Raw genomic sequence first — 15421 nt, forward strand, 5'->3', positions numbered from 1 at the left:
AGCACTACTTCTGAGCCTACCTGTTTAACAGTAACTTTAGACGATGGACTTTCTGAGTGCTGCAGGAAGCTCTATGCATTGCAACAGGAAAATAGCTACGAGAATATCTAGCCCTGTAACTTTTTAGTGCACAAAGAACAATGCCTCTGTAATACTTTACTTATTGATTCTGATCCCTGTATAAATAAACTTGCTGAGCCCACTCTTTAGTCACTGTTTGTCCATTAGAGACCAGTATTCTACCTGATCCCAGCCTTTTATTCTTAATACCTGTGTATTTGTGTTTTTCTTAATGCCTCATTGCCCCTTGCCAATTCCTCGGTTCAGCTATTCAGGTTGCGGCGGAATCCATCCTAAATTTACTGGCAGTCATAACAGGAAGGGGAGAGAGGGGACAAAGATGAGAAGGAAGGGAAAGGGGAGAAAATGTGGTGGTTCATAAATAGTGGTAGGAATTTTAGGCACTTAGTGCCAGAATGAATGAGAGCAGAAGAGCAGAACATGCACTGGCAGATTGGAACAAAGCACTGATTCCAGAAAGGGAGCCTTTGGACATGCAGTGTGAATGGCTTTAATATTCCTTTTATATTTTTGTGGTGTTGGGGATCAAATCCAGGGCCACATGTACACTAGGCAAGTGCTCTGCCATTGAGCTTTATCACTAGCCCAAGGGCCTTCATCTCTAGGGCTGTCCACCAGGGATGGCCTAGGAGAAGACAGGCAATGTACAGAACAAGATTGCAGCAGGGCAAGAACCACAGTGAGCAGTCGGGGAACTCAGAGTCCGGAGGGAATTCTAGGAAACAAAGGGGCATGTTAAGTTCTTATTAGTAGTTCTTGGAATTTGGACCAACTAAAGTTAAATCTCAAAGCCTTTGAATATATGTGTCTACTATCTAGTTTTTACTATGAAATCCAGACAGTGATGAGGCAATAAGTGTTGGACTATTTCATGTTTAACCAGTTTATCCTGTTTGTACCATTAAACCATGGTTAAAACAAGAGACCTCTAAAAACTTTATTATTTATTTATTTATTTATTTTTGGTACCAAGCATTGAACTCAGAGGTGCTAACCCACTGTCCCCAGTTCTTTTTATATTTTATTTAGAGACAGGGTCTTGCTGAGCTGTTTAGGGTTTTGCTTAGTTGTGAGGCTGGCTTTGAACTCAAGATACTCCTGCCTCAGCCTCCCAAGCCTCTGGGATTATGCAACCTTTATTTTTATATAGATCTTATATGCTTTTATTCTGTGTTCATTTATAAAAATATCCTTCTGAAAATTTCAACTTTGTCTCTACTGAGTCTTGACAGCAAAGGAATCAAAAACTTAGAAAGAAACTGAAAAACAGGGAACAAAATGTGCAAAACTAGATGGGCCATGCCCCGCGAGTGCAGAGCCACTTCTTGCCCTTTATGTTATGCTCATGAAGAAGTCCAGTAAGTGTGCACCACCATGCACTAAATCAACTTTATAGGAAAGGGCGCTTGATTTTATTAGTGAGGAGTACTTTGTTTGAGAACTTCCTATTGTCTGGAACACCTGATTCATTTTTTTGAAACATATTAAATCATTTTGATAACAAAAATAAAAAATTCCAGGAGGAAAATCTGGATGGTTCTTGAATCAATAGAGGGACTTGGGACAACTTCAGATGTCTCTGGGGAGCACTATTCTATATAATATAGGAACAAAATGAACAAGGAATATTAGAGTGATTTGGATAACAACCAAGTGCCAGCCTGCCCTGCCAACTTCACACTTGCCAATATTTCTCTTATAGGCATATATTTATTTATTAATATCTGGGAAACATGCACTTATATTTTATTTATTTCTATCTTAAATATATATCATGTAATAACACATATATTCAAATACATATATACATATAGAGATTTATTCTATGTAATATTTATTAGTCTATACATCTATATGCACACATTGTACTGGTCCTCTTTCTCTGAAGAATCCTGACCATGGCAATGAGTGAAATGACTATGGGCTTTGGCAAATCATAATCTATAGGAACAAGTTATAAAAAGAAGTTCTACAACTTTGTGTCCCTTTCCTTCTCAGAAAGATGTCCTATGAGTCTTTAAAGCTGCAGATCTTTTATAACCAAAATCAAGAGAGTAAATGAGTCCTTTAGGAAGTGAAGGGGGTGTTTAGGAAATAGATTAATAATAAGGCTGAAGAGAGAAGTTTCTGAGCCTGTCAGGACTTTCAAAGGATAGACATTCAGGTTTAAGAGTCATTACTATATAACAACTGCAAAAGTAAGAGGAAGTTCCTTAAGTACTAACTTATGCAAAACATTAATAAAAAAAAGTCCATTTCTGTTGTGTGTGCTTGTTTGTGTATGACTAAAGCTAACCCATGCATGCATTTTTCTTATTAAAATGAACGGATGTTAGAGAGCCTATTTCCTATTATCAATTACTAATAGTATGTATATTTCTTTTCCTAACTCCTATGATGTAATTATAAAGGGTTATTAGTGTTGACCCTGAAAAACCTACAATTTCTGTGTTGGCTCAGGAAGGAAGAACATATGTGCCTTGATTACTTGAGCACAGACAGTTCAGTGCAGCATATTCAGAAAGCACTCATGCCGATTTCTCATTCTGCTAATGGCAGATGCCATGGACAAGAGGAAGAAAAAAAAAAAAAAAAGAAATGCAAAACCATGACAATCTAAATAGCTGCCTCATTCCACCAAAAAACCTTTTCATTTGTTGAGCTCAACTATTCCTAGTCTATAATTATCAAAGACCTGGGTTTTAATTTAGTCTGTGGTCAACTTGGTTGCCATTAATTAATGAATGTAGTAAATTTCTATCAAGTGCTAGAAACTTCTAGGCATTGGGAAGAAACCTTGAACCAAACAGGGCTTCTTCTTAAGGGCAGTATTTGCCCATAAAGATGAAGTGGGTGATGTGAAGGCAACCATGCATTTGAAATAAAAATCACTATTTTTCTAGGATTACAGAAAATAATAAAAAGAACATTTGAAGTTATTTCAAACTTATCTTCATAAATTATTCATTAAAACAGTATTTCATATGATTAGCAAAAAACCTTGTTATAACTTTTCCTCTAAATTTCAGATCATCTCCTCTGTGCCTCCTTCTGACTGCCCCTCTCTCCTGTGCTCCCATGATTCCCTGGACACACCACCCACCAGTGTCTGGGGCCACAGTGGCTCCATGGCTACAAAGTGGCCACTGGAGCTAGTCTTCCTGAATCTCACTTACCATCTGGGCAAGGTATGCAACTCCCCAAACTAAAACAGTACTGACCTCAGGATTTTGGGGAGGAACTAGATGGGTTAACCTGTGAAAGTGCTTCAGGTCCTATTTAACACAGAATTAGTAAATGCAAGTGTTAGCTACTAGTAGCATAGCAAACATTACATTAATAGCATTTAGTTTCGTGATTTTTTCCCCCTCTTTCCCTTTCTTTTCTCTTTCCAGAGGGCCTATGTGCCCTCTGAGAATAACAGCTATAATCTATAGATCCTACATTTCTCCACCTTCCCTCAGTATCAACAAGAGTACCTATGATGGAGCACAGCACATTTGTAAGAATTCATGAGGTTGTTTTTTTAAATACACAAAATACACATTTTTTAGATAAACAGTCCCTCTAAAACTACTTCAATTTGCATCCATAATTTTGATCCCAGGACAGAGAGTCATGGAATAAAATATATTCTGCTATTTCAACTTTGATATTACTTATGGTAATTTTACTTATGTACATAACAGTGGTGCTACCCATGCTGTTGTATTTACTTGGTGGTTCTCTGGGTGATTCACAGACCAGCAGAATCAGCATCATCTGAGAGTTTGTAAGTAATGTATATTTTTATGGCCACCCACACCTACTGTATTTGCAATCTGCAGGTGGGGCCCAGCAATGAGTTTTAATAAACCCTCCAGGTGATTTTTATGCCTGTTAAGGTTTGAGAATCACAGTATTAAGTACAATAAAAACCAGGGCTTTGTTCTCATAATTATACAAGAGTGAATAGCCAAGAAAATTGAGTTTAACATCATGAAGAGTAACAAAAAACTTCAAAGTATACCTGGTATGTCAAGGGTAAACTTTTTCAATCCATTCACAACTTTTGTAAGAATTTCCTTTATCTGTCATGGTTTACATAATTTTAAAATGGTGGTTACTTATTAATTTTTTGTGGTACTGGTGATTAAATTCAGTGTTTTATTTCCTTGGCTTTTTAAAATTTATTTTTCTTTTTTTGTAATGGTTTATGTATTTTAAAAGATATTCTCAGTGTAATCAATGGAGAAGACTCTAACAGAAGTAAAAATGGCATGCTAAATGATATTTATATTAATTTGTTTCTTAGAAAATTTATTCTCAGAACAACTTTAATAAATTCAATATTGTTAAAAAACAATAGTTCAAACATCACACATCACATTCCATTTTTTTTTTTTTTTTTTTTTTGTGGGGAAGGGTACAGGGGATTGAGCGCAGAGATGCTTAACAACTAATATTCCCAGCCCTTTTTCATTTTTTTTTTTAATTTTGAGACAGGATCTTCTAAGTTGCTTAGGTCCTTTGTAAGTTGGTGAGGCTGACCTCAAAGTTGTGATAGTACTGCCTGAGCCTCCCAAGCTGCTGGGATTACAGGTATGCACCACCACACCCGGCAACACATTGTATTTTTACAAAATTTTTATTTGGAGTTTGCAGAAAATGAAGATGTCAATACAAGCCCCCTTAGTTCTTTATCATGTGCCTGTTGACCCAGCTGTTCCCATACACATTGGATTCTTATCCACTGTTCTATTCCTTGTTTTTGACATAAGCCTGTTTATAATGTGTCCCATCGGTTTCTTATCATACATTTCCTAACATCTATGTATTTCAATTCAGTCTTCTTTATCTGATAGTTTATATGCCAAATTCAGAAAAATTTAATAGTAGAAGGGTACTTGCCAAATGAAATTGAAGTTCACTAATTAGACAATGAAGGCCAGGGTCAGTGAACTGAAACTTTATTCAGTCCTCTTCTGTTTCCTCCAGATAGGGTGTTTGTCATATATTAACATCTTGTGTTTTCTAAATCAGTCTGCATGCCCATCTACTTTTAGATATTTTGAGATTTTCTATAGGTTTTGGGAGTATGGTTAATCAAAACTTTTATCTTCCCGTATTCTCTCTGTAGACACTATGTATTGAAACCAAGTTTCAGGAGAAACCAAAAGAGCTATGTGATATTCTTGGTAAAAGAATTGAGGGTAACTGGATTCAAGGGGGTGCACTTTTGGCACTGAAATGGCTCTGTAAACCACAAGTTATTTCGTGGCCTTTTCCACTCCTATCCTCCTGAGTAGGGTGTGACACGATAGATGACTTCCTTCTCTTTGAAATGTTATCTTCACTTGGCTTTGAGACACCTTTTTCCTACATCAGTGACTGCTCCCTCTCAGTATCTTGAATGGAAACTTCTCTTCCAGATCTCTAAATATTGCAATATCCAGGGCCCAAACATTTCCTTGTGATATACTCTCTCCAGAGGGCTCTGATTCTGGTCATGGCTCTGAATATCACCCTAAACCTGGACTTTTGACTCACGTTTAACACCATCACTTAATTACTTCAAATTTACAGGTCCACACTAGAATTTTTGATCACATGCTCAAAACTGTGTCATTGCACTGATAAAACTGCCCTTACCATAGAAGCTATGTTTTGGCCAACAACACTGACGTTTATTTGCTTATTTTTATATACATGTATTAAGTTACTTATGCCAGAGTCTTCAATGTATTTCTCTCTGCTTCACTGGCAATCTATCAGTAAGTCCTGTCACCACTTTCAAATATCTACTGAGGACTGGCAAGTGCCAGTCTAATAAGAGATGTTAGATGTTACATCTAATAAGAGATGTAACATTGTGCATTTCTCTAAAAAGAAAGTTAATACAAATTTAGCAAGCAATTTTTACTTCTCTTATGGTCTTTACCATTGTCTCTATGGAGAAAATACCTTTACAATAGAAATCCACATACCCTAAGTTGTATCACCTACTCTGCTATCACCCAGGTGATGGCCACTAACACAACCCTGACACATAGAATGGCCTCCTATCCAGTGTCCCTGCTTCCATTTTCACACTCCTAAAATTTATTCTGCACAAAACAGTAAGAGTAATATTTTTAAAAGTATAAAATGGAGGGTAATGAGTCATATTTAAAATCCTTGCATGACCTCCCATCACCTGCCAACCATCTATTCTTTTAGTTCTATTTTTTTTCATAACTCATATCAGTATTTGCAATAAAGCTGCTCACTTGGTTGCTGTTGGGTAGTTAACTAACTCTGTTACCTCCACTGGAACAAAAGCTCCAAGAAGACAGATTTTTCCATATTGGCCACCAGTCTCTGGAGCACCTAGAAGAGTGCTTGGCAACTACTTTGTCCTTGTTACATAAATGAATGAATAAGATTGCTTAATAGAACCTTATTTTAGATCAAGGTTCTTTAAACTGGAAGAAAATGTTATTTTTGCAGGCTCATCTATAATTACAAAGCCCTCACTTATTACGGAATGCGTGCTGGGATGGCAATGGACATGGGCTGAATGAAGAAATTATGAGTGTTGTTAAAGTTGAAGGATAGATGATTGGTAAATAGCTGACCCTTCACATCTGGAGAAATAGGGTCATTGAAGAAACATTGTAAAACTGAAAAACAGTAGTATAATTCTGAAGAAATCTCATTTCTCAAGAGAAAAACCACTTTGAAAGATTCAGAGGGGCTGTTTTATTTTATTATTTGATCCAAATTGAACCACCAGTTCATGAAATTACCTTGAGAATATGCTAAAATTATCATTGGTAAGAGATGTGAAAATTTTGTTCTTGTGAATTGTGTTAACAAAAAATGAAGTGGAAAAAATCTATAATTTTACAGTCAATTTACATGCCAAATCTCCAACTTATTCAATTGCTACAAGTTTGGATGCTGTGTTATGTCCCTAATTTAGTATATTTACTTCACAGTAATGTGCTTGTTACTAATTTGAAGTGAGTTTATGTAATCATCTTTCCCCCTTCCTTCTATTACTTCTCTGGCTAGAATGAGGAATGATCTTGCCTATATTTTTCCTTTTATGTTGATTTCTTCATGACTTCTGACTTTTTTTCAGATAGTAAAAAATGCAAACTATAAAGGTTCATACAACTTCATGCTTTGCAATACTCACATTTTGACAAAAACATTTTAAAAATAAAATCTTCATAATGTTGATTCTTTTCTGTTCCCTGTTTTTCCTTCTTATTCAGGGAATTCGATTAGTTATTTTTCACTTGTTAAAATTTCTGTTTATAAAACTGTAATATAAAATATGTTTTTTGGGGGGGGGAACTAGGGATTGAACTCAGGGGCACTTGACCAGTAAATTACATTCCCTGCCCTATTTTGTATTTTATTTAGAGACAGGGTCTTATTGAGTTGCTTAACACCTGGCTTTTGCTGAGACTGTCTTTGAACTCAAAATCCTCCTCCTTCAGTCTCCTGAGCTGTTGGGATACAGGTGTGCACCATTGCACCCAGCTAAAATATGATTTTTAAATAAGATTTTTTTGGTATTAATAAAACAATAAGATAAAGGAATAAGTCTAACAACAGTTTTGAAGGTAATTCCATTGCCTTAGAAATTATTATACATATGCATAAGAATTCACATTCAGCAATGTTTATTATAGCATTAGTTTGCAATGATAAAAAATTTAGAAGCAACATTAATATCTATTAGAATAGAAACAATGTGGTATAATTACACAATACAGTGCTATAGAGCACACACATAAAAAAGATCTACATGTGTAAATATAAAAATACTGGCAAAAATAAATTGAAGAAAAGTTATGATACCATTTTCATAAAATTTACAAATTGTTGTGATGATATATATTTATTGTGGAAGCAGCACGTATGCTAAAAGGATGAAGAAATTTAATCATTAAGAAATTTAATTAAGCTGGGCCCAGTGGTGCACACCTGTAATCCCAGTGGCTCAGGAAGCTGAAGCAGGAGGATCCTGAGTTCAAAGCCAGCCTCAGGAAAAACAAGGTGCTAAGCATCTCATTGAGACCCTGCCTCTAAATAAAATACAAAATAGGTTTGGGGATGTGGCTCAGTAACTGAGTGCCCTTGAGTTCAATACCCTGTACAAAAAAACAAAACAAAACAAAAAAAAAAAAAACTGTAATTAGAGTAACAGTTACTTCACTAGTTTTCAAGTGAGAGTAATTACAGAGACAGAAATTCAACTAAATTTGTAATATTTTATTTCTTTTTGTTACTGGTGATTGAACCTGGGTTGCTTTACCACTGAGCCACATCCCATTCCTTTTTATTTTGAGACAGGGTTTCACTCAGGCTTTGAGGGTCTCACTAAATTTCTGAGACTGACATTGAATTTACAATTCTCCTGCCTCAGCCTCCTGACTTGTTGAGATTATAGGCACATGTGATCGGCTAATATTTCTTTAAAAAAAGGTCTCAAGCAAATATGGTAAAACGTTAAGATTTAAAAAATATAAGTAGTGGATATAGGGTACTTCAAAATTTATTCTCTTTATTTTTTAGCACTTTTAAATTATTCGATAATGTTAAAAAGACAATCCAATGAATATTTTAGTCTCCTCCACTTAGTAAGCAAATATGAACCCAAAAGTATTTTAAATTCAAGACAAATTTTATCACCATAGTGACCACTAAGCATTTATTGAATACTGGTTATATGCTACACATTTTTTTTAATTAATAAGTAATGCCCTGAGTTAATTCTTTCAGATCATATACTCTTCTTTCAGACTAAAACATTGCTACCTTTAGTAAATGAATATGTGCTTTAACATGATGTTCTAGAAATTGGCATGGGTTTAAAATGGGCTGGTTCTCCTTTCTGGGTGAAGATAGTTAATCTGAACAAAATCTACCTTCCCTTTTCCTAAACTAACTACCATGTATAGTAATTAAACCAGAAACTGCAGTCTCTTTAAAAATAAGCTAAACTGTAATATTTTTTCCTATCTATGTGGGGAGATTCTTTGCATCATCCATGTTTTGGAAGGACTTCTAAAAGAAGTGAAGAAAATTAATGGACCTGTTGTACTAAGATTTATGAGACCCTGCAGAAGGTTTGAAACAGAACAGGTGAAGCTACAGAGGGGCTAAAGCAATTATGTTGGCTGAGTGTTCTGTTCTGCCTCACGACATCAACTGAAAGGCATTCTAACTTTTTGGTGATGATGCAAACCATGTGTGCTGGTATTAAAACCTATAACTAAAACAGAAATTGCTTAAAATGATCCTCTTATTTCAAGTGATATAGTCTGATATTTTCTGTTCTAGTATCTCATATATATATATATATATCGGTAAACAACAAGGCCTTTCATAATCCCTTTTATTGATTTCACAATCCCCAAAGATTCATAAACTAGAAAGTTGTTCACAAAGTATTTGTGATTCTTGTGCTCAAAAGTCCTACATTACGTTAATATACGGAACTTATTTAGAAAGTTTATGTTCCTCTATGCCTACAAGAACTGTTTTCCTATGAAAAATTCCTGTCAATAGAAAATGCTATTTTAAAATCATTAATGATACATCACCAAGTCAGAAAACATTAAAGCAGATTTTTTTTTATTACTTAAGTATTTTGTCTTATCTCCACCTATCCCCAGGTTTTCCCGCCTAGAGTAAGATGTGAAAACATGTGTCAAATCAGGATGTTTGTGGTCTAGACAAGAGTGAAAATGACTAAGACAGAGTGTCATGGGAAGTATTTTACTTATAAATGGAGTGACAGGGAACTAAATCCAGAATATTTCAAAACAACTTTGAAAAGAAGAGAGGACGGGGCAATAAGAAGATAAAGAGTTTTGATTAATATAGCTCTTAACTCTACACTTTCAAAGAACCATAGGTAGGTCTGTGGGTAATTCATGACTCAGAGTAGGTCAACAATCAAGTTATACTTTGTTGATTCCTTATGGCTACAGTCGCCTCACAAGGTCTCAGCTTCCAATTTATTTCAGCTAATGTATAGAGAAATAAATAGTAAATATTTAATAAATAAACATGGCACCAAATAACCAGCCCTGCCACTAAGTAGACACCTGGAGTTATACCTGATACATTGTTTGCTGCATTTACTTCTCTGAATGAATCACTGGATTCCTCAACAATGCAGAATTTCCCCAAATTCCCACAATTATTTTATGTATAAAAATATATCAATCCTTATCTGTAATTTAACTTGAACATTATGAGGTATAGTTACAAGGTCCTATAGATCAGATATTCTGAAGCTGACATTGATCCAAGAACATAGGGTCAAGGGGGTAAGCAAAACATGAACAGAGTTATAGTCATGTCTGTCTTGCATACATTTTTATTATATTGTGTTATGTTATTTCATATTTCAATAGAAATTAGAGCCTAATATTTTGAGCATTATGTGGTTCTATTATAAGTTTAATATCATCAGCAATAAAACAATACACAGCAATAAGGTTTTTGGATGAATTATTACATTGAACTTTCCATTGTTTAAAATGTAATTGTGTTTTATAAAAAATTTTGTCAAATACAGAATTATCATTCAATTCTATTAATGGTTCAAAACTTTCATTGGCTACCAATGTTTTAACTTTTGTAAAGACAAATTAATAAGGCAATTTTAGTGATGTGTAGGATACTCAAACTTTGTTATTAAAATTGAAGCTTAATGTACATTAATATTCAAAACAAGGCATTTTTCCATCAACTTGAATAAATGAACATTCTAGTAATAAAAAATAAAAATCGGTATGAGGATGAATTGTTTTTTTCTGTTCTACAATATGTATCAATGAACTTCAGGTCTGATAAACTTTACTGTTCTTCAGAGTCACTTGAGAAACTTTAAAAACTACCAATACCTGCTACCTCCTCCCAGAATCTTTATTAAATGGTACAGGAAAGGGCTTAGGGTGGGGTCCTTCAAAAGCTCTGCAGTTAAGTTTAATAATCACTGATCGAAACCCTAGCTATTCAGATCTACGAAAGGTCTGAGGATCAGCAGTGGTGCACTTCACCTGTTAGAAAGACAGATACTTCAAATGTTTACCAGGCCTAATGTATCAGATCCATATTTTTGGCATTTCTGATTTAACCCACCCAGAATCCTTAATTATATATTATATAAAATAATGAATCAAAAATATTCCATTCTTTCTATGTTGGTCGGCTTCTGTTACTGTAGCCAAATACTGGAATAATGTAGTTAGAAAGAAGGAAGACTCATTTTGTATGACAGTTTTGGACAAGTCAGTCCATGTTTGGTTGGCTTCATTGGTTTGGACCTGTATAATGTACTGTATTGAGATAGTACATTATGGAAGGAGTGCATGTGGGAGAAATACTATTAACCTCATGACCAGGAAAGAAAGAGAGAGAGAGGGAGAGGAAGGGAATGAGGACACAATCCCTTTCACCTGCTTAGAATTTCCTTTTCCTTTTTCCTTTCTCATTGGGACCCTTTCCATAATTTAAGACTTAGGCAAAATATCACTGCCTTTTCTGAAGCATGCCCAAGAAACATTGCATCTCTACTCTAAAATTTTATTGTCAATATAACCACTTCCACAAAGTTTATTGCATTGCTTGCTTCTATTAATGCATGCATATTATTTTGCCCTCCAACTAAATTATTACTGTTTTAAGTGAGGAATTATGCCATGTTCCTTTTCTATCCTAACCTAATACTTCAAGTGAATTACATATTGTTAAAATGTACATGGGAAACAAAAATAAATCTTCACAAATCTCACAAGATTACTTATTTGAAACTAGCCAATCATTGACTTTTCCCCATAATGGACCCTCATCATTATTCAGCTTCTCACACATTTAGGTGAGTCACAATCAGCTATGCCCTAGGATGCTTATTCTTTTGTTACTGTTGCCCTACCAGGCTGATGAGAAAACCACTTTAAATAGCACAGAAACCCTACAGAAGAAAAGCCTGCTCATTAGTTCTTAATAGGCCACCACTAGACTTCTCATATTCTTTAGTTCCAAGCCTGTCTTATTCACTATTACATCTTAGTGTTTCACACATGCTGCCCATATAAATGAATTATAAATAGTATTTCAACAAGCTATGCAGGAACAAAAAATTCTAGCGTACACTACTAAACTCATGATAACATTTGGAAATATGATTTCTCATGAGTAGCTCCTATGTGTACTTTCTTGATACTTTTATGTTTTATTATCATACAAATAATACATAGTCATCATAGAAAATACAGGTTCAGTAAAAGGAAAAAATATGCATACGAAATCCCTAAAATGGCCTAACACAAGCATAACTAGTGTGAATAGTAGGTGCATGTCTGTTCACACATCAATTAAAATATATAAACAAATACGCTAAGTATGTAGATTTTTAAGCAAATGATCACACTCTAACTGCTACATGGTCTACTTTTATTCAATTAAGTATATGTGAAAACATTACTTCAGCCAGCAAATAAATTAATCATAAAATTAATTTCTGATGGTTGCATTAATGACATCAAATTTGCAAAATCACCTATCTTTGAATGAGGAAGCTATTTCCATTTGGTGGTGATTATAAACAATGACATGATGAATAGTATCCATGATAAATTTACTTATTCAAGCACTTCTTTAATAAAAATCAGGTAGTAAGATTGCTTACTTCAGAATTTTTAGGGCCTGTGATTTTAAAAAATGAACAAAAATGGAACTTCAGAAGTTTTCACTGTTTTTTCTTTTTACCAGGAATTAAGAGTTGTATAAAATTTAATCATTTAATCGACTAGCTATATCATGCATGTATAACATATTTTAGAATCATGAATAATAGTATATAATATAATGAATAATTGATGCATTTGGAAAATACTCACATTCCTTTTGAGGGTAAATTTCATTTTGAAGAGATTGGAATTCATAATATGATATCTCATTTTTGAATATGGATGTAAGAATGTCATCAAGCTCTTCAATGTCATTCTGGATTCAAAGGGAAAGAAAATTTTTCATTAGTTGAATTATTTACACAGAATTTTAATGCAAGATATATAGAAAGAACAGCTAGCATAAATACTGGGTAGTTTTTAGTAACAGTGATAACTCAATAACAGTGATAAAAATGATGCAAACCATGACCTGCCTAAAAAGAAATTATTAAAATAATAGAAAAACTGATATAAGAAATAAAAGTGTTTGCTTTTAGATTAGAAACTATATTTAAATATGAAATTTGAAACAGTATTACACTGAAATTTTTTCAACGAGAAATTCTGATAAAATATATATTTCATTAAGTAGTAAAATGATGAGTCTTATTCTTAAACTTAAGGGTCAGAAGTGGGATGGACTTAATAGAGAATATTATTTCTGTATCTTGGTGAGGCAGACTATTCATCTCAGCCTTCTTACCCCCTACGAGTAACTACACAGCTGCTCTATTTCCCTGACCAGATCCCTACATGGAAGAAGTCATGCAGTATTCAAGTGTTCCGCTGCCAATGAATTAACCTGTTACAAAGACCAGCATTCTTTTAAAATTGGGTTGTGCCACAAATAGATGTGAAATATCTAATGTATATATTTATTATAAATGAAGAAGTGGGTAAAGGGAATTTAAACATAAAAGAGCTAAGATTTCTATACTTTACCAAAAGTGGTAAAATGAGCATACGGAGGCTATGGTAAACCATGCATATATAATACAACAACTATTATTAAAAAGATGTATAAAAAAGTACCAAAACATACCAGTGATGAATTAAAATGGGGTAGTTTTTTTTTTTTTTTTTTTTTGAAGTTTAAGTATCATGCAGGAAGGCAAGAAAAACAGAGAAATTAATATAGAGGAAAAAATAAAATAAACAGAATAGTGATGAAAACTCTAATATATCAATTTTATATTGAATGTAAATGATGATGATGCTATAAAAGAGAAAGACAAAGTAGATTAAAAACCATGACCTAAATATATTCTCTTTTAAGAAACTCACTTTACATTAGCAAAGCAGAAATGTTGAAAATAAAAAGATTTATAAAAATATATATCATGCAAATATTATAAAGGAAAGCAAGAATGACTGTTTTAACATGAAATAAAGTACATATCAGAGCAAAGAAATTTATAGGAGACAAAAAGGGACATCATACAGTGATGTCTTGTTTCCACCAAGAAAACATAATAATACCAGTAGGCAGCAAAGAATAAGACTACAAATTATGTGAAGTCAAATTGAAAGAACTGGGAAGAGAAACAGTCAAATCCACAATGACAGCTGGAAATCCTAATCTCCCCTTTCAACAACTGATGCATAGACAAATTATCAAGAACATAAAAAATTCCAATACACATCTAATGATCAGCCAATTAGCATCTAATAATACTACATAATAATACATAGACCACTTGCCCAACAACAGCAGAATACCACATCTTTTGAAGGGTCCATGAAACCATACCACCCTGGAGCATATCCTGGGAGCTAAAACAAATATCCACAAATTTTAAATGATTTAAATCATAGTGTCTTTTCTTAGAGAGTGGAAGAAAATTAGAAACCTATAACAGAAAGATAATAGGAAAGTTTCCATATATTTAGAAACTAAACAACAGACTCACAGTAATCCATGAGTCAAAGACAAAGTCTCAACTGGATGATTTTTTATCCTGCTACTTTGTTGAATTTGTTTACCAGAGATAGAAGTTTTCTGGTAGAGTCAATAGGGTCTTCTAAGTACAGGATCATATCCTTTACCAATAGAGATCATTTAACTTCTTCCTTTCCTATTTCCACGTCTTGTATTCCTTCATCTTGCCTAATTGCTCTTACGAAAATTTCAAGTACTCTATCGAATAGGAGTGCTGAGAATAGAGACATTTGTCTTGTTCCTGATTTTAGAGTTTTTCTCATTCCGTATGATATTAGTTTGGGGTTTGTCATATACAGCCTTTATGTTGAAGTTAGTTCCTTTTATCCCTAGTATATTTAGGGTTTTTATCATGAAGTGTTGTGAAGTTTGTTAAAGGCTTTTTTCTGTATTTATCAAGATGATCATGTGATTTTTGTCCTTGATTCTATTTATGTGGTGTATTGACTTGTGAATGCTGAAGCATACTTGCATCTAGGGATGGAACCAATTTGATTATGATGGATAATATTTTTAATGTGTTGCTGAATTCAATTTGCAAGTACTTTGTTAAGAATTTTTGCATATATGTTCACAAGAGCCTCAAAAAGTAAAATGAAATGCATTAGGCATAAGTCTAATAAAGGAGATAAAAAATTCCTACAAAAAAATTTACAGAACACTGATGTTATTTTTTTTT

The 15421-nt window shown here is 33.8% G+C and overlaps 1 protein-coding gene across 4 annotated transcripts in view; it reads right to left on the bottom strand.

Annotated features, from left to right (window-relative positions):
- The window catches only part of BANK1 (B cell scaffold protein with ankyrin repeats 1), a 328435-nt gene that overhangs the window by 175939 nt on the left and 137075 nt on the right, over nucleotides 1–15421 (bottom strand). For all 4 annotated transcript variants that reach the window (XM_079153818.1, XM_079153816.1, XM_079153817.1 and 1 more), the window contains exon 6: nucleotides 12972–13077. In XM_079153818.1, coding sequence (XP_079009944.1) covers nucleotides 12972–13077 — 106 coding nt within the window. The remainder of the gene's footprint in view (nucleotides 1–12971; nucleotides 13078–15421) is intronic.

Source organism: Sciurus vulgaris (genome assembly GCF_902686455.1).
Source record: "Sciurus vulgaris genome assembly, chromosome: 9".
Lineage (NCBI taxonomy): Eukaryota > Metazoa > Chordata > Mammalia > Rodentia > Sciuridae > Sciurus > Sciurus vulgaris.